Here is a 27,406-nt window from a genome sequence, read left to right as displayed (position 1 = left end):
AAAGTATAAGCTAAATTTTTAAAAGTATTACTGCAAAGTTACTGATTTTGCTATGGAGTATTGCCTTAATTCAAATATATTATGTGTGGCCTATACATTTTCCATGACATTTTAAAGTCTCACAAAATGTTAATCCTAGGCAATAACTCTGAAGAAAAGAAAACATTCTTAAAAATTCCAAAGCCACAGAAAATCAGGTCAGTTATGTTTCAATGGTGGAAAAAATTTAATGTATTTTAAACTGTGAGATGTGTTTTTTCCCATAAAATACAATATGCAATTATTTTTTTAAACAAATCAACCAATATCACAAACAAAAATATTTATATCTTGGTTTGTAATAAATCAGTAATGTCATCTAGCTGAAAGAAAAGGTACCCTGCATTATATTATGTTAAGATTAAAAACAAACCAAAAACAAACCAAAACAAAACAGAGACCTCTTCAAGAATCACTTTAAAAAAAATCAATTAAAATTGAAGGCTTTCTGCATTTGAAAATGGCTTTTAAGAATGAACACTGTCAACATCTTGACATCTGTAATGAAAGGGAAAAGCTACTAATCCTAGTTCTTGTCACATGTCGTTGTCATTGCAGCTGATTTTCAACATTTATACATGCAATAAATTACAGCTCTTTATAACATTATAATACTGTTTAAAATAAGGATATGCAAAGTATTTGATAAATAAAATTATTGCATTTAATGTTATTTTCTTAAAAACCCAAATTATCATATTCCTTAATGTTGTACCAAACAATGCCAGTTCAAATTATAGAAAATGTATGTCAACAGTACCTGAAAACAAAATTAAGGGTATATAAAGCCCAACCTACATTTTGTCTAATTTATATCAAATGATCATGGAAACAAAAGATTATTAAAAGCATTTTATAATTATGCACAATGGACAAAAGCATAATAGCAGAGTATTTTCCAACATAAAATTATTTACACCCATTTATTCAGCTAGGAACACTAGCTTGAGAGGTACTTGTCAGGTATATTCCTCTTGAAATAACTTCTCTACAGCAAACAATTGTCTTATATTTGGAACACATTGAAGAAAATAATTGTCTCATTATTTTTGTGTTTTGAGTCTTGATTACTAATAGTTCAAGGTATTATGGGAGAATCCTGGTGTCCTGGATAGCTCAATAAACACATTAAGATCAAGCAGAGTGTCTGTATTCTGAAGATACTGTCCAGTCCATACAAATGCTTGTGTGGAGGCTGTGGGCCCAGACTTCTCCTCCTGGCACACAACACGACAAAGCGTGTGTTAGGAAAGCTTCACACCGATTTTGTTTTGCTCCTTCTTCATCAGGCGTTGTGCTTCCTTCTCCATTTTTTTCCTTTGTTGTTCTGCTGCTCTCTTCTCTCTGTCTGCAATTTTTTGCTGCCTAAAAAGAAAGACATACATATCTTTACTTTTATAAAATACTACAGATGAATTATAGGAAGGGTGCCTTCTTAAAAATCAAGGAATAGCCCTTCCGGTTTCCATCTTCACACAGAGCTGATCCTGTGCTCCTTACCCAAATACCACTGGGAAAGAGCTTGTCTCCCAAGAGTGCTGACATACCTATCAGTACAAGTAATGCCACCACTTCTCAAATTCCTGGCCCAAGAGGGACCAGCCCAGAACCATCAGGACACAGGAATCAAGGAACAGCCAGGGACAGGATCCTTCTGTCTGTACCCCGGAGGTGACCCTGTACCACAGCTTTCCATACACAAATTCCTCACAGAGAGAGCTGGTCTCCCAGGAGTACTGATACACAGGCTTGCAGGAAGGAGACAGCAAGACCAGCTAACACCAGAGATAACCAGATGTTGAGAGGCAACAGCAAGAAAATAAGCATCAGAAACTAAGGCTACTTGGCATTATCAGAACCCAGTTCTCCCACCACAGTGAGCCCTGGATACCCCAACACACCAGAAAAGCTGATTTAAAATCACATCTCATGATGATGATAGAGGGCTATAAGAAGGACATAAATAACTCCCTTAAAGAACCACAGGAAAACACAGGTAAACAGGTAGAAGCCCTTAAAGAAGAAACACAAAAATCCCTTAAAGAATTACAGGAAAACACCACCAAACAGGTGAAAGAATAAAACAAAACCATCAAGAATCTAAAAATGGAAATAGAAACAATAAAGAAATCACAAAGGGAGACAACCTTGGAGAGAGAAAACTTAGGAAAGAGATCAGGAGTCATAGATGCAAGCATCACCCACAGAATACAAGAGATGGAAGAGAGAATCTCAGGTGCAGAAGACACCATAGAAAACATTGACTCAACAGTCAAAGAAAATGCCGAATGCAAAAAGCTCTTAACCCAAGAGATCCAGGAAATTCAGGACACAATGAGAAGACCAAACCTACGGATAATAGGTATAGAAGAGAGTGAAGATTCTCAACTTAAAGGCCCAGTAAATGTCTTCAACAAAATTATAGAAGAAAACTTCCTAACCTAAAGAAAGGCATGCCCATAAATTTACAAGAAACCTACAGAATTCCAAATAGATTGGACCAGAAAAGAAATTTCTCCTGTTACATGGTAGTCAAAACACCAAATGCACAAAACAAAGAAAGAACATTAAAAGCAGTAAGTGAAAAAGGTCAAGTAACATGTAAAGGGAGACCTATCAGAATTACACCAGACTTCTCCCCAGAGACTATGAAAGCTAGAAGATCCTGGGCAGATGGTTTACAGACCCTAAGAGAACACAAATGCCAGCCCAGGCTACTATATCCAGCAAAACTCTCAATTACTATAGATGGAGAAACCAAGATATTCCACGACAAAACCAAATTTACACAAAGGATAATAGATGGAAAACGCCAACACAAGGAGGGAAACGACACTCTAGGAAAAACAAGAAAGTAATCTTTGAACAAACCCAAAAGAAGATAGCCACACTAACATAGAAATAACATCAAAAATGAAAGGAAGCAACAATCACTATTCCTTTATATCTCTTAATATAAGGGACGCAATTCCTCAATAAAAAGACATAGACTAACAGACTGGGTTCATAAACAAGACCCAACATTTTGCTGCATACAGGAAATGTACCTGTCTACTTCAGAGTAAAGGTCTGGAAAACAATTTTCCAAGCAAATGGGCCCAAGAAATAAGCTGGATTAGCCATTCTAACATCGAATAAAATCAGCTTTCAATCAAAAGTTATCAAAAAGGATAAGGAAGAATACTTCATACTCATCAAAGGAAAAATACACCAAGAACAACTCTCAATTCTGAATATCTATGCTCCAAATGCAAGGGTATCCATATTCATAAAAGAAACTTTACCAAAGCTCAAAACACACATTGTACCTCAGACAATAATAGTGGAAGACTTTAATACCCTACTTTTCAATGGACAATGCAATCTAATCAGAGACACAGTGAAACTAACAAAAGTTATGAAGCAAATGGATTTAACAGGTATCTATAGAACATTTTATCTTAAATCAAAAGAATATACCTTCTTCTCAGCAGCTCATGGTACCTTCTCCAATACTAACCATACAGTTGGTCAGGAAACACACCTCAACAGATACAAAAGCATCGAATTAATCCCATGCATCCTATCTGATCACCACAGACTAAGGCTGGTCTTCAATAGCAACAAAAACAACTGAAAGCCCACACATACATGGAAGAGGAACAACACCCCACTCAATAAGTTGGTCAAGGAAGAAATAAATTAAAGACTTTAGAATGTAATGAAAATGAAGGCACAACATACCTAATCTTATGGGACACAATGAAAGCAGAGCTAAGAGGAAAACTCATAGCTCTGAGTGCTTCCAAAGAAAAACTAGAGAGAGCTTACACTAGCAGTTTGACAGCATATCTGAAAGTTCTAGAACAACAAGAAACAAATACACCCATCAGAAGTAGATGTCAGGAAATAATCAAACTCAGGGCTGAAATCAACCAAGTAGAAATAAAAAGGACTATACAAAGAATCAATAAAACCAGGAGCTGGTTCTTTGAGAAGACCAACAAGACAGACCCTTATCCAGACTAACCAGAGGGCACAGAGACAGTATCCAAATTAACAAAATCAGAAATGAAAAGGGAGATATAACAACAGAAAATGAGGAAATTCAAAAAGCTCATCAGATCCTACTATAAAAGTCTATATTCAATAAAACTGGAAAATCTGGATGAAATGCACAAGTTTCTAGACAGAAAGCAGTTGCCAAAGTATCAGGATCAGATAAACCATCTAAACAGTCCCTGTACTGGCTGGTTTTGTGTGTCAACTTGACACAGGCTGGAGTTATCACAGAGGAAAGGAGCTTCAGTTGGGGAAGTGCCTTCATGAGATCCAGCTGTGGGGCATTTTCTCAATTAGTGATCAAGGGGGGAGGGCCCATTGTGGGTGGTGCCACCCCTGGGCTGGTAGTCTTGGATCCTATAGAGAGCTGGCTGAGCAAGTCAGGGGAAGCAAGCCAGTAAGTAACATACTCCCCAACCCCCCATGGCCTCTGCATCAGCTCCTGCTTCCTGACCTGCTTGAGTTCCAGTCCTGACTTCCTTTGGTGATCCACAGTGTAAGCTGAATAAACCCTTGCTTCTTGGTCATGATGTTTTTGCAGGAATAGAAACCCTGACTAAGTCCCATAACCCCTAAGGAAACAGAAGCAGTCATTAAAAGTCTCCCAACCAAAACAAGTCCAGGACCAGATGGGATTAGTGCAGAATTCTAGCAGATCTTCAAAGAAGACCAATACTCTTCAAACTATTCCACAAAATAGAAACAGAAGGAACACCACCCAATTCAATGTATGAAGCCACAGTTATGCTGCATATTTTCCTTTGGAGATGGAACATTTTCTGTCTAATCAGGAACCTGTCATAATTTCCTTTCAAAGAGGACTTCATAAAAGATTCGTTGTACTTCTATCATGTTTCATGTTCCAAAAATAGATTTTAAAAACTGGTTGAGTGATATTACTTTAGCTTCAGAAGGTATCATGTATACTTAAGAGGCATTTCACTCTTATAAATTATTTGCCTTAAAAAATGTCAATACTGATTTGTATATTTTAAAATAAATTTTATTAGTTTAATTTTTAAAAAAGTCAAGAAATAAATGTTTAATGTCTTAACTTTCTCATTTCCCTGAAAATTAAGGATTTCTTGAAAGGAGTATTTCTTTTTATTCTTAGAAGATAGATGAGTTTATAAAGCAGAAATACTATTTTTTTTTGTACAAATCAGAAAAATGAGGTACAAAGCTAAGACATTTGTCCAGTCATAGTATTAATATACACAGGGAGTAGAAGCCCAAATCTTTTGTTCATATTATTTCCACAAAGCTCTCTACTTCAATTCAGCCTCAGCATTTGTGTATGTCAGGGGAAAATTATCCAAAAAGTTTGATATTAGAATTAATTATCCTGTTATTATAATAGATTTTTTTAATCAAGTAAAGGCTATTAAGAACATACTACAAAAAAAGTGGAATTTCAGACGTATCTTCTACTCAGAACCAAGAAATTTAAAGAGTATCATCTGAGCAGCTCCATAAAGCTTACTAGTAGGTATTTATCAATTTCACACTCTGTCTGGTTCTTAGCCTAACATATCTCCATAGACTGGAAATAAGAAAAAACACTCTATCTTTACGAATTGGCTTGTCTAGGAGACTGGGACTGGAATGATGACATAGGAGAGAGGAGAGAGCACCAAACTGGGGGAGAAAAAGTAACTCAAGAAGTAGGTAAGGTTGAGGGAGAGGCATGGTCAGCTCTGAGCAGGAACAGGCAACATCTAGATCGATACAGAACAATCCAGGCTGGGGCACCTAAAGGAGCATATGTTCAACTTCAAATTCATTAAAGTGATGCTGATGCATAATTATATACACAAATATGCATATGCATGTGTATACAACTGGGTTTCAGTAACAGTTACAAATGCCAGGAGGTGGAGTTACAAATGACCAAAATCCTACAAAGGAGAACAGTTTCTTTGTGGAAAACTCTAACTTTCACCATTAATTAACCAAGTTTAAAAGAAATGAAAAAAAAAAAAAAAACCCACTTTATACTAGTTATGCTCAAGTATAAGGAAATCTGAAAATTTTTACTAAAAATGAAGCCTGAAACATTTAAAATATAGGAAGAAAATAATTATAACGTAATAAATAGGTTATAAAAAGGTAAACTTGGACCTGGTCCCTATCTGAAATGAAATTAGCAAAAATAAATGTTCCAGGCACAAGAAACAATTTAGGGATTACTGAAGACAAAAATGTATTTTGCCCATTCAGATTTAAGTCTGGAATTGCTTCAGCACTAGAATCATACTCTTTTGACTGATCATAAACCTAGAGTATAGAGTATATTATTATATACTTTTATATTATTATGGAAGCTTGTCTATTATTAATTAATAATCTCATTTAAACTGTCATAAAATACCATTTTTATTTTTGTTTTATTAAGGTAACAAGAGACAGGATGGAAAAGGGAAGGTTTGAGAGTAACATTAATATGCTCTGCTCACAGCTAAAACTTCCATAATACTATCATTAAGATTATTAGATAAACAGCTCTTTACTTTACCCTTGCATTTTATAAAATTAATAATTACAGTCCTCCAAATTTTCTAAAACAGAGTTTGGACCAATTATTTATTTTTAAAAATCAGAATAAAAATGTCATTTTTTAGTGATCCCTGCAACAGGGTTATTTAGTTCACAATTTTGAAAATACCCTTTATTAAAGACAGTTTCACTGAGCAAAAGGAGGCTAAATGTGAAAACCTCTTATCACTTCATCTTAAAACCATGATCCCCCTCCTGTTTAAGAAAAAAAAAGAGATGCTAAAAACAAGATTTAAAAGAAAAAGATAAAAGTTCTACGTATTTAACTGCACCCTCTGCTGGCTATTCAAGGTTTTTATAAATCTGCCATCAAAGAGAAGACAAGGAAAAAAAAATTAAAATCAGTTCAATTATTAAGATAGCTAAGAAAAGATAATTCATTTTTTAAGCATAGGGCAAAACCAGTAATAATTTTAAAATAAATTTCTATCACTGTATTTTGCTAGTTTTTCCCATTTTGTTTTATGTGTATCGTGTGTGTACAAGTGCCTACAGGGGCCAGAAGGGGACTTCGGATCCCCTGGAGCTGATACGGCTCCTGGGAACAGAGCCTCGGTCTTCTAGGGGGAAGTGCTCTTAGCCACCAGGCTACCTCCCAGGCCCTTGCTGTATGACCTAAATGTTTAACAGGCTGCACAAGAGTCACATGTGAGTTTGCATCAGAGACAAGCCCCACTTCTGCTTCTCAATCATTCTTCCTTTCCTTTTTTAACCAAACACAAAATGCAAGAACTAAGTTTACTACTCATATATACATAAAATGAATATCCAACAAGCATGGGCTTTAAAACTACAGAATAATATTTACTTTTCTGTACAGTGGGCTGATAGTGTGATCAACCTGTTTTATGGGACTTTCGTAGACACTAAAATTAAGATACATGTAGAGATTAAGGGTGCTTTCATTAGCTACATTCATTCAGATGCGAAATTCTGACACTATTTTAAATTGTGAAACAATAAAAACAAAATTACAAGTCCTAATCTAGAATTGGACATAATTGTAGCTCACATTTCACAGTAGAATATTATGACTACCATGTAGCATGTGTACACAAAGAAGTTTTGCCATTAAGATTATTATCCTTGGGCTGGAATGAAGGCTCAGCGGTTAATCACTAACTGTTCTTCCAGAGGTTCTGAGTTCAGTTCTCAGGAACCACATGGTGGCTCACAACCATATCTAATGGGATCCAATTCCCTGTTCGGGTGTGTCTAAAGACAGCTATAGTGTACTCATACATAAAATAAGTGAATAAATCTTCAAAAAAAGATTATCATTTGGTTCAAACAATATTTTAAATTCATAGTATCATATAACAAGATATAAAATCTGAAAGTCTAAGCAAGTTTAATAAGAAGAGTTCAATAAGGTCCGTATAGGTATATGGAGACAGACAAGGTATGTGGCAGAGTAGACTTTCTAGGTTTTCTACACAGGTGTGTAATACGATAAAATCGTTCAAATACCTCAGCACTTCTTCTGCTTGCCAGGCTGCGTCTTCTTCCTCTTCCCATGCATTGGTATTTTCTTGCCATGTATCTAAGTCACCTAATTCTGACTACATTAAAAATAAAGAAAAATTAAGATAGTAAAGAGCCATCATTTTTCTATATAGCAGTTCAAACCCAAAACTACCAAAAAAGGAGGAACTTTAAATATCTAACTCAGAAGCACCTGCTCCCCTCCTCTGGTTCCCTAACTTCCATACTGATCCCTACATAGGGCACAAAGGCCTCTCATCTAGCCTAGAACTGCAAGTTTCATAACAAGGCCATAATGTGTGACTTTCCCAAGGGATAAGAAGGTTCTGTGTAACATGCAATAGTGGCATGCATTCTGTGCCAACCAACTGACTGGATTTGAGGTTGACGTCACAACAGAGAATGCATGCCTGGTACAGTAAACCTGATCAAATGTCCATGGCTAGGGAGGGCATAGTCACTAGTAGAAAACAGTTACTGCTGCTGTTTTCCTAAACAGACATGCTCTGCTCATTAAATTACCTTTTAAAGATTTATGGCTATGCCTATAATTTGGTGCTGCTGTCAGCTTTGGTCAGAGAAGCTCTTTCCAATTGGCTGTGGTTACTGTAGACTTCTAAGTGGTCAAAATGACCACAATCAGTGAGTGCGGAATTGCCTAACACTGAGAGGAAATCTTTTCAATACCTCCTGCCTCTACCACCAAGGCTCAGAAAACACCATGAATGGGGCAGATATAACAGACAGTGAGGAAAGGTTCAAGTACGGTGGAATGCAGTCTTCCCAGAATGGCACACCAACTGTCCTGGAGAACTCACAGCAGCTATGATTAGCTGCACAAGAAAGATTTATATATGATTAATAGTCCTCCAACATTGGAAGCCACTTATGTGGCCTCTTCAATTCCTAGGGACCTACAGGCAGCTAATGATAGCCAGGTGGGAGTGGGGCAGAAAGATATATTTTTCAATGGTGCAAGCACTGGGCAAATTACCCATGCTCTTATAAGCAATCCCAACTAAAATTCATTAACACACACACACACACACACACACATTTGTGCACACAGACACGGAGAGTGGAGAAACAGAAGAGAGAGGGGGAGAGGGACAGAGAGAGAGGGAGAGGGAGAAACAGAGAGAGGTGGGAAGGAAGAGAGAGACTGTGTGTGCTGATGTAGACCAGCTTTCTTCACATCATATGTTTTACAGAATGCTGTTTCCTATTTAATTTTAGTTTTCACTTATTTAGTTTGGACTAAACAAGAATAAATCCTTTCTTATTTGTTTGTTTTTGTCTCTCTTCAGTATGAGGAATAGGAGCAAAAAGGAGGGAAAGAATAGGGATCGATCCCAGAATTAATGCCAGTGTCTGACTGGGGTAGTCTGTGCTGGGGTAAGTGTAAAAGCAGCACTGCGTGCTCCAGTTAAGTACATGAAATGTAAGGGTATTCTCAATGGCGCGTTCTGTTTTCATCCTATACAGATATAATAAACTAGGCAAAATTCATGAAAATGGTACTGTATTTTTAACTGAATTTCTAAAGAAGAGAAAAAAATCCACTAGATTTTATTAGGCTCTGTGTTTCTTGTTGGCAATCTTCCACTTATAATACTTACTCATTTCTCTACTAAAGTTTGACATAAGACATTAAAAATTTAAGATTATATATACACACAGGGATTACATGTACATATTTTTCCACAATACAAAAACAAGCAAATACACACACACACACACACACACACACACACACACCATTAAATACAGTAATTTCTTTAGTAAAAAGTGGCCTTCTACGGATAAAAGAACAAACCAAAGACAAGATAGGTAGGTACGCATACAGGAAAACTAACTACATCTGCAGCTGGGGAAGTAGCTTCAGTATATAAAGTGCTTGCTGTGCTTGAGTTTGGAACTGCAGCATCTAGGCACAACACTGGGCATGGCGGCACATAATCCCAGTGGCTACCAAGTGAGACATCGAGGTCTGAGGTTCACAGGCCAGCCAGTCCAGCTAACTGTTGAGTTCTAGGTTCAGAGATAGACTCATTCTTAAAGTCACAGCAACAATGCTCAGCATTTATTTCACCTCTACATATATGTGCTTATGTATGTACACACACACACACACACACACACACACACTAAATACATCAAAAAATGTCCAAACTAAGCCAAGAACAAAGTGAAAAAGAATAAAAGACGACACAAAAAAGTTGATATTCATAGGATAAAGGATTTACACAATACAAATAATAAACTTCAGGACAAAAGTAGAATATTAAATTTGAAAAACAATCTACACTGAAAACCTATAGGCAGTGGTTAATGGTTACTGGGGGAGAGACATTTTCTTCAGTAATGTAGCCACTCATAATTGCCACTGTGAATAATCCCTCATCTAAGCTCTCCACGGGACCTAGTAAAATATATAGGTCATTTTTAAAAACAAAGATATGAAAGTAGAATTTCTATAATGTTGATATTTATAGCACCATGTAAGTGTTATTTTTCTAATTGTGTTATAATAATTTAATGCTGTCTCGTCACTACAGTCAATCCCTTCCTCTTCCCACACCCTGGTACTGCCACAAGGAAATCCAAGCAGCCCGATACATGAGTACATGGTAAGAAACAAAGATTTCATGCCAACCTTTGAAGGTGAGCATATCAGTCCTACTGAACCGTCAAGTCTGCCACTGACTACAATTTCAATGCAGTGACTGTTTATAAAAAACTCACTAGAAATCCTGACATAGAATGGCCAAGTTCAATCACCCTTGGAGTGTTAGACAGAAATTAACCCATTTTATTTAGAGTTTATAATTGTTAGCTGGTGTAATCAGTTACTCAAAGCTTGCAGAGGCCTATGGAGGTATCTGGATAATTGTGGGAGTTTTTTTTTTTTTTTTTCATTTTTTGTTGACTAAGCTTCCTGACTCATTCTGATATATAATGTTCCCTTGGTGCTGGGAACCCTAGCTTTCTGTTCTGACCACTTTTGCCTTTATAATTCACTTAAGTCTAATTCATCTTAAATTACATCATACTTTAAACACAAGCTTACTCTTTGATGAAATCAATTTATAAGTCAAAACTTACCTTTATCACTTTGGGGGTAAATCCTCGAAATTCTAATTTCTAAATATCATTAACTTTTTGTCTCTCCCTTGTCTGTGTGTAATGGTACCCTGATGGTAAGTGCCCAACATAGTTCTTAATCTTTTAAGATGTTAGGTTGGTAAAGCTACAGATCAACTTCTCATGAACTTTTAAATATGTTCCTTTTTCTCTTCTTAAAAAATAAAAAGATCAAATCTTTTTCTAGATCTCATTAACACACTTACAGATTGATGAATAAAAGGCATATCTTGTGTAGCTGCCAATCTACTGGAAAAACCTGTGCTACCATCTGGAACACCAAAATTCAATGGCTCTCTCTTCTTAATGACAATCTGAAAGATAAATTACAATAGGACTATAAGGATATTTTACACAAAACTACATGAAAATAATTGATTGAGGTATTTCGTAATGGCTTAAATTGTGCTTTCTGCTTTAAAACATACAATGTAGCTAAGAATTCACAAAACTTCCCATGCAATTGTAACATAAATCCTCCAAATTCTAATTTCTAAATAGCATCACCTTTCTGTCTCTGTCAGAATTTTCTGTGTAAAATGGTACATACTAAAAAAAAAAAAAAAAAAACAGGCACTTTTAGTTACTAAACTAAATAATATAGCATGGATAATATATCCCATCAGAAGTGTATATCCAGCTTCTTTAAGTTGTAGGATTTATCTATAAATTCATAAGTCTTTCTGGCTAACAGTATTAAAATACATTTACTTAATATATTGTAAATTTTGCAAAAACTACCAACAACCTAAAGTAATGTAATAAGACACCATATATTAAATTCCAGAAATATATTTTCATAATATAACATATACATCAACTGAGAAACTTATGAGTTCCTTTCCTTTTCAGTACTGATATATTTGAACAACACAGTTTTAACAAGAATGAAATATATGTAGATGAAACTAAGAAAAAGGTGCCAAGGAAATACATTAGGCGTGTGGAATAAATAATATTTTCATGTAATACAAAATATGTGTATCTATATAGACATGAATATACAAACATGCATAGCATGTTTTCTGTGTTTGAATAACTAATGTAATGCTCAGGATAATTTGCTGAAGTAAGAGAGTTAAAACAATAACATTAGAGTATTAGAAGGAAATGAAGCGAATTAACTCTTATAATGTGAATGAACTATATGTATAAGTGGTATCAAGCAACAGCGATATGTAATATACAAACAAGTCAAAGGAGTCCAAGCAGAAAGTTACTGAATGGCTGCTTCTGGGAAGCAAAATTAGCTAGTGATAAGACAAAGTCAGTCATATTTTGTTATAAGCCCTTCAATATTCTTCTATCTTAAGCACATACAGTATCTTGATAAAAAGACAGGAACATAGTCATTGTGCTCTTTCCAATATCTCTAAGTGATCTCATTGTCAACTGAAAACAGAGTGAAGCATTTTAATCTCCAAAGCACAAATCTTCAACATACTTTCTGAGTTTTCCGAATTGTTGGTGTCATGTCCTTGAAATAGTCAGGTTCCAGTTGTTCCAAAGAGTTCTGCTGCGTTGCCACATTCCCATTCCCTCCCTCAATCTTTACACTTGTGGGTGCATCTTCATCCCAGGAAGTCCATTCCTCCACGTCTGTCTACATATGATGAGCGAATTGTCAGCCACAAAATGACAACCTAATGCTCACTGCAGTGTTAATTAGAGAAACAGGCTTTCGAACTTTCAAACGTTTCAACTATAGGCATATATGTGATTCAGCTACATACCAAAACTTTGTCAAGCAAATGCTTTTAAAAACTAAACTAGCATTATATATACAGCCCATACAGAGTGGACTGGAACTTTCCACTTATGCCTAACCAAACTAATTACCCGACTAAAATAAAAAGAAAAGAAAAGAAAGAAAAAAGAAAAAAAAACAACATTCTCCACAAGACTGAAGTAAAAGTCTCAAAACATAATACCTAAATGTCCAAAAAAATAAGCCAGAATTTTCAGTGTATAAGGAATCCATGAATATCAATTCATATGGAAAGTTAATTACAAAATGCCAACCCCAAGATGATATAAATGTAGGACCATAGCTAAATGCTTAAAATATTGTTATATTATATTATAATTATTATTATATATAAAGGATCATATATATGCATATATATGCATATAAATACACACATATATACATGAATATGATCAAGTAAAAGATATAGAACAAACAGTAAGAAAAATCAATGAGAATCCTGACCACCAAATTATTTTGTCGTAGTCTAGTTTGAAAAGCCATGTTCGGGAGTACAGGACTACCTGCTTAGGGACAGATGAATAATCAACTGTGGTGGGCAAAGTTATTTGATCTCCACTTAATTTCCTTCCTCTGCCAGATCTGAAAGAAAGAGCATATATTTCAAGAATCACCAAAACAAGCAAGAGTAAAAAGCATTTAGACAGTAATTTACTCAGAAGATGGAACTTTTTACTTTTGTAATTATTGTTTTAAATAATAACTGCTCAGAAAGCTATGATGATAAAGCATAGCCCAGCAACTTTGTCAAGGTTTCCAAAATCTTGTGCAATGTAATGGCTATTTGGTGAGGATTCAGAATTACATGCAAAATTACAGGACTCAGGACGAATTAAAAGCCGAACACAAAGCAAGCTTGTTGGAAAGCTTGGCCCGAGTGAGCTGTGGGTAAAGCTCTAGGCTACTTTAACCAGGGAGGGTGGTGTGTGTTTTAAGAGTTTCCTGGAAAATTAACTATTCAACTATTTAAAAGTTTGAAAGTCAATTATCCAAACTAAACTAACTGATTTCAAGGATGTGTAGGAAAGTACTAATCAGGATATAATATACCACAGTTGTTAACATGGACTTTGCAATCTATGTAACCCTGGTTCTCAAAGTTACTTTACTGAGTCTAGTTAGAATTACCCAATTCCTTAGCTACAATGTTCTTAGCTGTAAACTGGATATACACACTTACATTTCTAAGGTTCTCTAAGGATTTAAATAAGAGACATACTTAAACAACATTGGCTACATAGCCAAACATTAAAACACAGTAGCTATTAAAAATCAGTCATCTGAAACTCATTCCCTTTAAGCTACTTGCTGAAGGAGTTGTATTAATGACAAATTCAGAAGTTGTATTTTATTCAGTTAAATGATTAAAAAAAAACCATACAAAAGTATGGGGGTCTCTTACAGGTCTCTTATAAAGACCCTGTCTTTATATTACAGGGTCTCTTTATATATTACAACACATAATCCAAGTTAGTTTTGACACCTAAGTTTATCGTAATAAATTTGTTTTCTTTTCACATGTATATACAGTCCATCCTAAACATATTGATACTGTCAAAGAACTCAGTGACAACAAGGTCTCAAAAACATGAAGACAAACACATGCTCCGCGACTGTCCTTAGCAATGTCGGTCACCACTCTGATAGTACTACTCACCCCCATCCTATTTCCCCTAGGAAATGTCTGATTTCTTCTTCATTCTGACTTGAGCATTTTTCATCAGTTTTTATATTTCACAATATAATCCTATCACCAAGGGCAATTTCAACAGTCAATGCCACCATTTTTTTCCATATCTCTTGACTTCTACCAAAGGTCACTTGTACCCCACTTCATTCCATCAGCTCGCTAAGCTCTAGATAGGATCACCCTAGTATATGTAACTTCTAAAGTTACCCACTGAAAGCATAGCTGATTACCATTTACACCCTCACTTACACCTTATCTTAAATGTATCACCAAGTTCTTCTGGGAATATTTAGGTCAAATAAAATATCTAACAGTCTAATAGTTCCACAGATTGATAAAAGCCTCTTTTTTTCTGTTTTTTTGTTTTGTTTTGTTTTGTTTTTGTTTTTGTTTTTGTAGGCAGGGTCTCTTTATATAGTTCTGGATGGATATGTCCAAGAAATTCACTTGTCTCTGCCTTCCAAATGCGCAAATTAAAGTCACTCCACGAGATCAAGCTGCCAGGCCCAAACAGTTTAGTAGTTATGCATATCCCGAGTTCTTAGCAGCTTAGTAGCTGATTTAAAATCTGAATACACATGTATCTTTTCCCGCCTCTAATTTCATTCAGAGAGCTGAGGACGAAGAATTGCAACTTTGAGGGCAGCCTACACTCCACAGGAATGCAGAGATCAGCCTGAAAACCATAGCAACAGCCATTTTCAATACATTAAACAACAACAAGGACAACAAATTTACAAGGCAGAAATTTGGAGTAAAATACAGCTAAAATATGTGTGTGTTTTGGACACTGCATAGCTTCTCAACTCTTGAAATTAGACTGAATACCACCACCCTCATTTTCTGTTCAGAATTAATTTTTGCGACATAATTACTTTAAATTACAACCTAAGAACCTAGCTTTGCAAAGATGTTTTTTAAAAAATGCCGTAGGCCCTACTGCTGCAGATATGAACTCCCTGAAATAGGATTTCATCAGTGCTCCACAGCTGCTGGCCTCTGCAGCTCTGCTGCAGATGGTTAAAAGGCCACACTTCTAGATTTCGTGATGAGTCCTGAGGCACCTCAGCAGGTAAGAAGCCATAGCTAGGGTATGGCCATGTGGTAAGACAGAGGAGTTGGGATCTAAGGATAACCAAATGAAGCCAAATAATTTATTCTGGTCAATGAACACACACACACAAAAGTTAATTTTACTTACAGTTTCTCTGTTTAAAGTTTTTAAAATACATTTTTATTTTCTGTGTCTGTGTATCTCCCCCTAAATGCCAGTGCACCACGTGCACACCTGCTTCCTGCAGAGGCCAGAAGAGGGAAGTGGCTCTCCTGGAGCTGCCCTGTGGATGCTAGGAGCCAAGCCCAGAGTCTCTGCAATAGCAGCAAGTGCTTTTAAGCACTGTCATTGCTCCAGCTCCCTCTGTTGAGAGGTTTGAAAATAACTATAAAAGTAGCATTCCTATGAAATATACATAGGAACACCTATGCTTTGCCTAACCACTTTTAAACATTCCAATAAAGAAAGAGTATATAACATCTGTGGTGGTGGTAATACTTAACATTAATCTGCTTCTTTCTGAAATCTTATAGAACTAATCATTTCATATATTTAAATGGAAGGTGTAAAAATCTGAAAGATTAAAACCACTGACTTTGTTTTTAGTTCTGAGAAACTGTTTTCAAACAGCATAGAGAATAATGACCATTATAAACAGGACAACTAATTTAAAATGGTTTCATGTCTTCTGAAGTTAAGAGGAATATAAACCAGTGAGACAAATAGGTCAGTTCAAACAGAAATCATTTACCTGCATATTAATCTCTTCAGGAATGAGAACACTGTTGCTAGGCAGGTACAAACTTTAAATAACCGAAACTGAGTGATGGCCATGGTGAAAACCAGAACCTGTGGGAAGGCACACCCACACAGAAACAGCGTGTTAGACACAGTCCTGAGGCGGTTTCTTCTTTTTAATTTAAACAGAAAAGACCTTTGCACTAAGAGAAATCTGGTATTTATACTGCTCTCTAAAACTGTAACAGTAAATTCTAATATACATGAACTACTTAAGAAAGTAAGTTTTCAAAGTACTAAGTTGTAAGGAGGAATTTTCTTCATTCTGAGTTTCTGAAAAACTGAACTAAGGAAAATCAACATGTTCAAAGCATGGCTAGTCAGTTCAAAGAAGTGATAGAGCCCATCTAGTTCACATGTGCAAAGCTGGTGATCTGCTCAAGGAACACCAATGCCTGGGCCTGCACTTAGTAAGTCCTTAAGCACATCTCTGAGGAAAAAGGGCTAATCACAGGCAACAATAACTTCCCAGTTTTTAAAAATAGTTCATAACGCAGTATTCTCAACTAAATGAAGCAGGCTAAAAATTAAACAGTAAAGAGTCGTAATAAACTGTACTGATGGGAGAGGAAATATAAGCACATTAGGAAACTGAGATCTATTCTCATCCTAAGAGGTAACAATACTATTTGCTTTGTTGTATATATTGCTTATATATTATATAAAAGTTCAAGAAAAGAAAGAAAAGAAAACAAGAAAGTTAAAAACAAAACAAAACAAAACATACTAACTGTTCTGGTCCCTGACCTTAATCACTCTGTAGTCACTAACTGGCAGTTTCTTCTGAAGAAATACAGAGCTAGAGTTAAAAGTGGAACACAGACTATAAAGCTACAATGGCACAAGGTTCCCTTGGCGATACTCGTGTATTCTGTGCATATCAAGACTATCTTTCTCTCTCTTTTTTTTCTCACTTATTCACTTTACAGCCTGCTCACTGCCCGTTCCCGGTCAACACTCCCACAATGCTTCCTCCATCCTCCTTCCTTCCTTCTTCTCTGAGCAGGTGGGGACCTCCCTGGTTATTCCCCCACCCTGGCACATCAAGCCTCTTCCAGGCTACACTCATGCTCTGCTACTGAGGTCAGACAAGGCAGCCCAGCTAGAAGAACATATCCCACGTGCAGGCCATAGCTTTGGGGATATCCCAAGTACAGGCCACAGCTTTAAGGATACACCCCCCCTTCCAGTTTTTCAGGACCCACACAAAGACCAAACTGCACATCTGCTACATAGGTGTGAGGCAGAGAGTGTTGGACAGAATAAGCTAGAGTCAGAAAGATAAAGATAGTATTTTTTCCTCATTTGTGAAAGCTAGATTTCTAATACAATACATGAAAATAGGGTACTGTTTGACAAGAAGAAAAAAGGACCAGAAGAAGAACAAGAGACATTATGGGAGGGAGGAGGTCAGTTAATCACATTATCTAGAGAAATGAAATATAATGAAAATCAAGATTTCGTACAGTAACACAAATATATACTAATAAAAAAATCAGGGAAATTGCTAAAAAATAATAAATTTTCAGAAACAAAATATAAGAGGTGGCTAATAGACACATGTAATATAGCACTGGGAAAGAAAACACAGCCAAAGAGATACTCCAGCAAGATTTTTTGACAAAAAACCAAATACATTTAATATTTTGGGAATGTGCAGAGGGTTTAATGTCAGGCTGAGAGTGATATTTCATTCAGAGCCTTGGCAGCTACAGCTATTCCCTTCTCAAATGTCCTTAACTGTCATTACTCAGTAAGTACCTCTCACCTTGAATGGCTCCAACAAAAAGTAGAAATAAAATTTCAAGTTTAACTAGAAAGGGAGATTATTGATAACAGAAGTGAATGCCCCCATAGCAACTAACAGCATCTGAACTCTGTAATAAATCTGCTTCTGCAATTAATGACACCTAAAATTCACTACCATCTATTATGAATGAGCACTATCTCAACAGTAGATAACTGAATTCACAAAACTTAATTCTAATGAAACAGATATTAATGTCATCCACTCAGGTAACAGCAGCAGAGTGCACAAGTTCTAAAGCTCATACAACTGCTTGCATTCAAACCCATCTGAAATGGCCAAGAAAACCTAGTCAAGGAACATTCTTAGTAATCATGGAAGGTATCAATTCTAAGCAGTTTCACGAAAATGGGGGAAATGTAAGCAAACTATTAAAGCAACACTTTGTCAGTTACAGGGATTTATAGACAAATTTTATTCAGGACTTGTACATAATGCTGCAGCTCAATAGAATGAGCATATATTAGCACCAACTATGTAACACATGCTGCACTGATACAGGGAAACGCTTCCCTGCACTGAGAAACTCTCTGCTACTCAATGAAGGTCTTGAATTTCTTTCTGCATTTGCTTTTATTCAAAGGAAAGAGTCCTTAAGGACAGGACGCCACCAGTGTGGCTTATTTTTTATCTCTAAATCTTAGTCAATGACAGCATTTAGGTGCTCATTTAATTCAAATATTTAATTCAAATATTTCTTGAATTAAAGATTAAAAACTTAACATCCCTTGGGCCCTTAACATGTTCAGGATTTAGTTCAATAGTTCACTATTTCCATTAACAGGTAAGGCCCACAAAGGGCCTGCGTAACTTAAACAGGTTAAATCAGGAGTGAGTATAAGAGGGAGAATTCTAAGGCCAGGCTATCCCCACAGATTCTGTTTCAAATGATTTCAATTTTATACATATTGCTACAGTCTGATTTCTAAAATGCCTATAGATTATCAATTAGGAAAACACTTATTTGGAGCTACTTTGCAATTTGGGTGCTTTAAAATGCTTTCTAGAAATATAGAAATAACCTAGGATTAAAAAAACAAAATTCCTTAAAATGGCTAACAAAATGCAGAAACTTTATGTCAGAGGAATAACTTTGAAGAAATGGCATCTCCAATTAAGCAAGAGGAATAAGAGCTCTGTTGTGAAAACTAATAAAGATTTTCCTATAAGTGGGAGGAAGGCATAAAGAAGAATCCCGCATGATGTGGCCAATCTATCCTTGTGCTCGGTCAATTTTTTCACACCCTACAGTATACATCAATTAAACTACAATCCATTAAGCCAAGCCAGGAGATACTCACTAAACAAGTCGTCGAATGCTGCCCTAAACCTGTCTAAGTCTTTCCATACTTGAAAGTCCTATGACCTACGACAGCACAGAATATACTCAAATTAGGTCTGTAAGTCGCTAAAGTTAAAAATCACAAAGCTCCCAAATAAAAATCTACCTGAACTCAAACATCAAAAAGAAAGGGTCAACACCTGGGGCAAGAAAGCCGAAACAGAAGTGCAGTTTCGGAAAGCTGGTGGTAAAAGCCGAACGTTCTATACCATCCGGCCTTCAACTTTGACGCCCCAGGGGCTGTTAAGTTAGCCGAGCTGGGCTAAGGTCTTCTGAATGCCTCAACAGAGAGCCTCATAACTAAAATAATTTTCACTTTCAGATTACCCACCTAGAACTTGCTGATGGAAAAAAAATCATACCCACTGCACAGATGAGCAAAACAACACACACGCGAGCTTTCTGGTTACGCAATCCCACGCCCGGTGGCGGGCGTCATGTGAGGCGCTCTACACTGCTGAAGGTGGGAGCCGGGTGGGCTGGGGTTTGGGTGTTGGGCAGATCGGCCCCGAGGGGTGCGAGGCCCGGAGGCGGAGGGCAGGAAGGCGGCACATTGCCCTTGGGGAAGACTGGACGTGGGGCTTTTCCGGGTCGGCGGCTCACTGGCGGGTCTCCAGTGCGTGAGCGCAGCATAGCGAGGGGACAGGGACGAGCCGGTTCCCAGCCACGCTGGGCTCTCCCCGCAGGTCACCCTGACCCGGAAACAGTACCCCTGAGTGGTGGCCCGGCGAGTGGGAGGTCGAGGTAGAGGGCCGAAGAGGAAAGCGGGAGGGCAGGAAGTACGGGGCGACCCAGAGGGTGCCCGGGAAGCACGGCCAGCAGCCGCAGGCCGGACCCGGGTCAGGAGGCGGGTGGGTAGAGAAAAAGCCCCTCGCGGGCGCGCGCAGGCCGCACACACTCACCTGCCCCTCCCCCTCCCCGCCCGCCCGGCGGAGGCTCCGAGCTGCCGCGGGCCACGCGCGCTCACGAGGCAGGCGCGCGCGCACAGCCTCCGTCTGCCCCGAGCTCGCGCTCAGCCAGCTCAGTCCCAGCTCCGCTCATTCAAAGCCGGGCGCGCGCTCCGTCGCAGCCGCCGTTGCCGCCGCGCAGCCGCCATGGCCGCCCCTTCTCCGAAAACACCGCCCGGACCCGCCCTAACTCCGCCCTGGCCCCGCCTATTTCCCCCGCCCAGACCCTGTCTCCAGGCCCTCACTTCCGCACCCTGCCTCTCGTACTTCTGGCCCAATAGAGGATAGGTACGTCATTGATGTGCAAGACTCAAGCCAATGAGTGCATAGGGGCGTGGTTAGTCGCGACAGTGCTAGTGCTTTGGCCTTTTGTTAGTAACGTGGTGTTGGTTGAGTTTTTTGTCCTGGAGCGATTGAGCTCCTGCCAAGTTGTTCTCCTTTCCTCCCTCGTAATTGAGTGTCTCGCCTGTGACCAAGTCTCCTTCTGGTCCATCCTTAAACCTGTCTGCTAGATGGGTCCAAGGCGAAGCTGCATCTGGATTGTGAAACATTGGAGAAGCTCCTCTGTCTCAATGATTTGGGTGTGACTAGAATATCCCAGTTACTGCAGCACCTGAGATGTTTACATGTCTCTTCCAGAATTTATCCTGCTCTGCTTATGTCTTAGTCCCGTTTTTAACTGAAAGTAAGGCGGGTGTTTCCTCTAAAGTCCTGCCTTATATCCTGCATCAGGGGCTAGCCTTTTTACCAAGCTTTTGTCATCTTTTTTGTGGTTCTTTCTTGCAATAGGATATTTTTTTTTTTTTTTTTTTTTTTTTTTTTTTTTTGCTGTTTGATTGCCGTTTTGGTTTTACGTTTTATTGCACATGTAACTTTGTTCCATAAAAATACTTTCACTTAAGGATACATTGTGAGCTGGAGAGATGGCTCAGCCGTTAAAGGCTAGGCTCACAACCATAAAATAGAAGGATACATTGTAACTTGAACAGATGCCCCCTCCTACCTCCTTTTTCCTCCCAACTCCCATAGACCCTTGTTCTTCTAGACAGTTTCACTTCTACATTTATACATATGTGTATGTGTATATATGTTCACACACATTATTTTCATGTTTTTTCTATCTTGTATGCTTATAAAAATCGGAGTTTATTGCTCTGTTAGACTAAGAGCCCTTAAGAAGCTACTGTTAGGAGGTGGCTGGTAAGGGAGTATGTGTATGTACATATATTTGTGTTTATGATATATCTAAACGCTGAAAGCAGGGTTTTTTCAAATTCTTGCTCAGCTAGCCGTTCCTTTCTATACCTTTATAAAGTTTCAGCCGCCCTTGTTCTCTCACCATGATTCGTCTATCCAATTAACCTGAAATATTCTGCCCCCACTCTCTTCACTACAATCTGCTCCATATTTTTATTACTACTTATTGTGTTTCATTTTCTTTGAGAAAGGTTTTTGCAATCCTGAAACTTAAGCCTCTCTTGCCTCAGCGTCTACAGTATTCTGAGATTACTGGTGTGCACCACTAATCCAAGACAGCAACTTACTTGCAATGAGGAAAAAAGTAAATTTAGGATTCTTTCTCTGGTTGTAGGTAAACATGAATTATTTAATCAGGGTTTCCTCTTAAGTGAACTTACTGCTTGCAATGCTTTCAGTGCAGCTAGGCATATATCAAGCAATTGTAGACAATAGCCACTCAACTATCATAAAACTGCAATATTTTTAGTAACAACACCTCACTATATCAAATAAATAAATGAATGAATAAATCTCCCAAAGTTCCCTAAACAGATATCCTAGCTATAATCCAATCTAGTACTATCCAAATTCCAACAATCTATAATTTCTGCCATTTTTTATTTCCCCAAATCCCAATATGAGCATTTTTTTTAATTTGATGAGTTACAACTTTGTTTTAAATTATTTATTATGCCCCATGATGATTTTCCTTTTCATGATCTTTTTATAATTCACCATTTTCAGTTTGAAAAAAACGAAGGAGGAACAGACTTCCACAGAAATCCTGGCAGCTGGGGACTTGTTTTACAAAAGGAGACAAAAGGAAGGCAACTGTACGGGCAAGATTTATATCAAAGTCATCAGAGCCATCCGAGAGGGAGCCTCGATTTCATTGAGAAAATGCCTCTGTAAAACAGGGCTGTAGGCAAGCTGAGAGGAACTCTGTTAGTGGCTAAGGTGGGCAGGCTCACCAGATTGTGCATGGGGCAGCTCTAAGGAAGCAGGAGGAGCAAGTCGCTTGGCGCTTGCCAGTATGAGCATGTCTACAGTCTCTGCATCAGCTCCTGCCTCTAGGTTCCTTCCCTGTCTGAGTTCCTCTCCTGAGTTCCTTCAGTGATGGACTAGGAATATAAAAGCATAAGTCAAATAAACCCTTTCCTCCTGAACATGCGTTGGTCATATTTCATCACAGCAATGAGAATCCCAAGATGACAACAAAACCGCATATTGCAACCCAGATTCACTTGTAAAATACCTGTAAGAGGATATTTTTTAAATCTCATTGGTGATCTTACATGCCAACACTTCAGGACCCCTCACTGGGGACCACTTCTTGAAATATGCAACTTTAAGTCTTGTCCATTGCCCACATCTTGTGTCGGGGCAGAAGAGAATGACCAGATGTAAAGTAGAAAGAACAAAAAAGAATTTAAAATAAAATTAAAATTACCATCAGAAAACACCATCACCGTTACTGCCAGTAAGTGACTTTTTCTGGATTACCTTTCTCCATGGGGCCTAGCTCTTTCTGCCTGTTCTGTGCATAAAAAGTTTGCATTTTAAACATAAAAACATTCTAAAGCTTCTGATCTGCTTCCTTTGATTTTACTCAGGCTCCCTTTGGGTGAATCTTCGTTGTTTAAGTTCTTCAGCTGTGGCTGGACATGGTGCACTGACCCTGTACAAAGGTTGGAAGAGTCCCATACTTCCACATTAACCCACCCCAGTATCTGAATTTTCACCAAAGGGTGCTTTTTTTGGTCACACTGATAAAACTTGGACGTTAGTAGATTTTTATTAATGAGCAAGCTGTTCATGATTGAATCCAAATTATGAATTCACATTTATATGCTGATCACCTGAGACAAAGGCTTGTAGCTCATAGCATAAAATGACAGTCTGAGCAGGCATATTTGAAAGCACAGATTTTTTTTTTTTGTTGATAATTTTAGTAGATTGTTTTATTGGTCTGTATACTAGAGAATTTTATTTTAAAATAATAAATTCAGTATTCTGGAAATGTAAACCTTTTTGATCTCTAATGATAAGTTTATAATGAGCCAATTTATTGGAAAGCTGCTCTTGGAAGGGTGAGTTCACTGGCCCCAAGGAAGGAGACCAAGGAAGTTGCCATAGAAAGGGAGACAAGGGGAGGGAAAAGAGAAAGAGGGAATATGTGCGCAGAGAGAAAGGAGGGAGTGGAGGAGAGAAAAGAATAAACAAACATGTCTGGATCGTACAGCAAAGAGCCTCTGGAGGAAGGACAGCCCCGCTAACGACCTGAAAAGCTCAGGGTTGGGGGCAGGGTGTCATGTAGGGACTGAGGAATGCTGGAAGAACCTGGAGGCCAGTTCTGTTTTAGCATGTAAAATATGGCGCTTAGCTCTTTGTTCTGGGGCCGGAAACCTAACAACTAATATTTAGGGTTAAGAGTTTAATAAACAAACTCAACAGTTTAAAGCATCTTAAAAGAACAAAAACAAAACCCCCAAACCAACCTCCTTCTATATGCTCTTCAGTTGGCGGTTCAGAATCTAGGCCTCCCACGCATATGCAGCTGATGTGCAGTTTGGCCTTCATGTGGGTCCTGACCGATCAGAACTGGGGCTATCCCCAAAGCTGTTGCCCGTGCGTGGGATAGGTTCTACTAGCAGCGCTGCCTTGTGCGGCCTCAGTGGCAAAGGAAATGCCTGACCTTGCTGAGACATAAAGTGCCAGGGTTGAGAGCATACCTAGGGGACCCCCACCTGCTCAAAGGAGAAGGGAATTGGGGATGAGGGAAGGATTGTTGGAGGGGGGTGACCAGGAGAGGGTGGGATGTAAAGTGAATAAGTAAAAAATTAAATTAAATTAAATTAAAAACTTCAGTGCTATTAAGTGAAAATTAGCTTTCCATGGAGTATTTCATTTCTCCTGTTATATGGGAGAAACAGTAACAATAATCTATTGCTTAATACAGGAAGACGTGAGATCTAAGAGCAATTGTTCCTATTAGCCAAATTTCTTCAGAAGGGGCCTGGGTAGAAATGTAGAAAAAATAACACATTTCGTTCATTTTTTTGCTTTTTTTTTTTTCCTAAAACTTGACAAAGGTTGCAAACTTGACAATAGTGTGAACTTACAGTGATGGCTTTCAGCTATATACAGCAGGCTGGGAATGACAGCTCTGACCTTCAACAATGTTACGCTTCAGTTTTTATATCTACAATATTAGGTTAATAATTTTTTCCTCACGGATTTATTTGTAAACTAAGTGTCATGAGGTGAGCGGAAATGTGTTGGAACCAGCAGTAAAAGTCGGTGAAAGACTCCAGGCATACAAGCCTATCATGGTCACATTCAGTAAAACCTTGAGCTCACTACTAGAAAGGCTGGTACCAAGGAAAACAGAGGGTGGAGTTTTTCGGTCATCTCAATGGCCATATTTGCCAGTACCGTATTATTTAAAAAGAAAAGGAGCAGGATTATTAGGGGTTGAAACTGCAGCCTGAAATTAACCCTGGCCAGTATCCTCTGCCTTTTGTTTTAAAGGCAGTACAAGTGCAGAGTTCAGAACTGGGACACTGCAGCTCTTCTCTTTTCTCCTCAGACTTGGTTTCTACTCATAACATTATTCACACCAAGGCCATCCATTCTGCCTGCAGCCCATTGTTTGAGCACAAGGAAACATCCCCTGATGTTGTTTTGAGTTTTGTTTTTGCCCTGTAAGTCAGCTCTGTACTTTGCTGTATGCTTATTATAAACATGTCTTGGGTGCAGCCTTCTTCATGATTTAGACTTTTTTAAAGCACACAGATCCAGTTAGCACTGTCTGTCATTTCAAATCTATTTGGGAAGTGTTATCTTAATACTTGCTACTTAAAGTCTGAGTGTATTTCTGACTGTTGTTTTGAACCTCCTTCTGGACACACACTTCTGGCTCTTGAAATTATTATATTAGCAATCTTGTCAAAGATGTGAGTCTAGGTGTTCTATATACTTACTATGGTAGAGCTACTCATCTCACATAATGAATATTATAATTGAAGTTAAACCTCTTCTCAGTAAGGTTTAAGTGCAAATTATAATCATACAAGAAATACTAAAAATTTTAAGACATGCATTTTCTCTTTTTAGGAAGAATTTACATATACAAAAGATCATCAGCCTAAATACATAAATTGCTCTGAAAAATAGTGAAAATGCTCTTGTCATGTAGTCAGATATACTCATAAATATCTTGCTGAAAAGGAATTATTTTCTCTGCTCATAGGCACAGATCCCATTGCCATAGCAACTGTAGCTAGTTGCTCTGAAACTGAGTGTGAATTTTATACAGTGTTATTTGAAACATTAGGGCTATAAATCAGGTTGAAGTACAATTTCCATAATATTTGGAAAGTATGTTTTATCTTTAAAAAATACAGTTTAGGAAAGTTTTTGTTATTCTGCCTATAAGTTAATTTACTTAGAAAGTTTCCTTTCCACTTAAGGATATACTATATGCCAAATTCCCATATAACCCTCAACCTAGAGGAACTTCTCTAATAAAGTCACACTCATGGGCAAGTAACATTCATGGGCGTACAACTTTTACCTAAGTATTTAATCATTGCTTCATGTTCATATTCAAGAATTTCTTAACATATCAGGTCCCGTGAATAGGACAATAGACATCCAGGTACCTACTGTATGTCTTCTGGTGGGCAGGTCTTTTTTGCTTTTATACAATTTATGTAATTGCTGTAGGGAGAGAAATCAGAATAAATAAATGCTAGTGTATCTTTCCCTGGAAAAATTTGTGGTGTGTGGAGCCCACAAGAGTAAGCTGAAAATGCCCACTGATGAGTGTGAATTCTGTAGATAAAAATTCCCTGACCAACCAGAGATTGGGTCAGATCAAAGTATAGGTATTTCTGCTTTGGATAGAATGGATGATGCCTTAGTTTGAGTTACTATGGCTATGATGAAGCAACATGAAACAACATGACAAAGCAATACCATAAGCAAGTTGGTGGAGGAAAGGGTTTATTTGGCTTATGCTTTTACTTCCATAGTTCATCGTTGAAGGAAGTCAGGAGAGGAATTCAGACAGAGCAGGAACCTAGAGATAGGAACTGATGCAGAAGCCATGAAGGCATGCTGCTTACTATCTTACTCCCCATGACTTGCTCAGCCTGCTTTCTAATAGAAACCAAGACCATCAGCCCAGGGGTGGTCATACACACAAGGGCTGGGATCGCCCACATCAATCACTAATTAAAACGTGCTCCCCTGACATTCCTTAAACTGGGTCAGTGACCTGGAAGTCATTATAGTTTCGGGAGTCTGTGGAGGTTAAAAGTAAAGTCAGGAGACATCCAGAGACCAGCAGACCCATGCCTCAGGGCACCAGTGGAAAAGAAACCCACAGACATGCCCTTTGCCACACGGCAAGGTGAGCTATAAACATAGAGAACTCTGCCTGCCACCATGGTGAGCAGCTCCGGAGCAGGAAGACATAAGAGACCTGCCTAA

At 38.0% G+C, this 27,406-nt stretch overlaps 1 protein-coding gene across 3 annotated transcripts; it reads right to left on the bottom strand.

The window, feature by feature from the left end:
* Positions 1-680: 680 nt before the first annotated feature.
* On the bottom strand, positions 681-20,844 carry Ebag9 (estrogen receptor binding site associated antigen 9). 3 transcript variants are annotated; one of them, XM_052161111.1, is made up of 7 exons: positions 20,627-20,844; positions 16,529-16,626; positions 13,537-13,615; positions 12,710-12,868; positions 11,472-11,579; positions 8,107-8,198; positions 681-1,404 (listed from the first exon to the last, which is right to left on the bottom strand). In XM_052161111.1, the coding sequence occupies exons 2-7, from the start codon at positions 16,609-16,611 to the stop codon at positions 1,284-1,286; spliced, it is 642 nt and encodes a 213-aa protein (XP_052017071.1). In that variant the 5' UTR covers positions 16,612-16,626; positions 20,627-20,844; the 3' UTR covers positions 681-1,283. The 3 variants fall into 3 exon arrangements, with proteins under 3 accessions (XP_052017071.1, XP_052017069.1, XP_052017070.1); XM_052161109.1 differs by lacking the exon at positions 20,627-20,844 and adding an exon at positions 20,087-20,173; XM_052161110.1 differs by lacking the exon at positions 20,627-20,844 and adding an exon at positions 20,056-20,152.
* Positions 20,845-27,406: the final 6,562 nt, after the last annotated feature.

This window comes from Apodemus sylvaticus, chromosome 17 (assembly GCF_947179515.1).
Source record: "Apodemus sylvaticus chromosome 17, mApoSyl1.1, whole genome shotgun sequence".
Classification (NCBI taxonomy): Eukaryota; Metazoa; Chordata; class Mammalia; order Rodentia; family Muridae; genus Apodemus; species Apodemus sylvaticus.
Note: the sequence above shows the minus strand (reverse complement) of the source record. Positions and strands in the feature narration are given on the sequence as shown.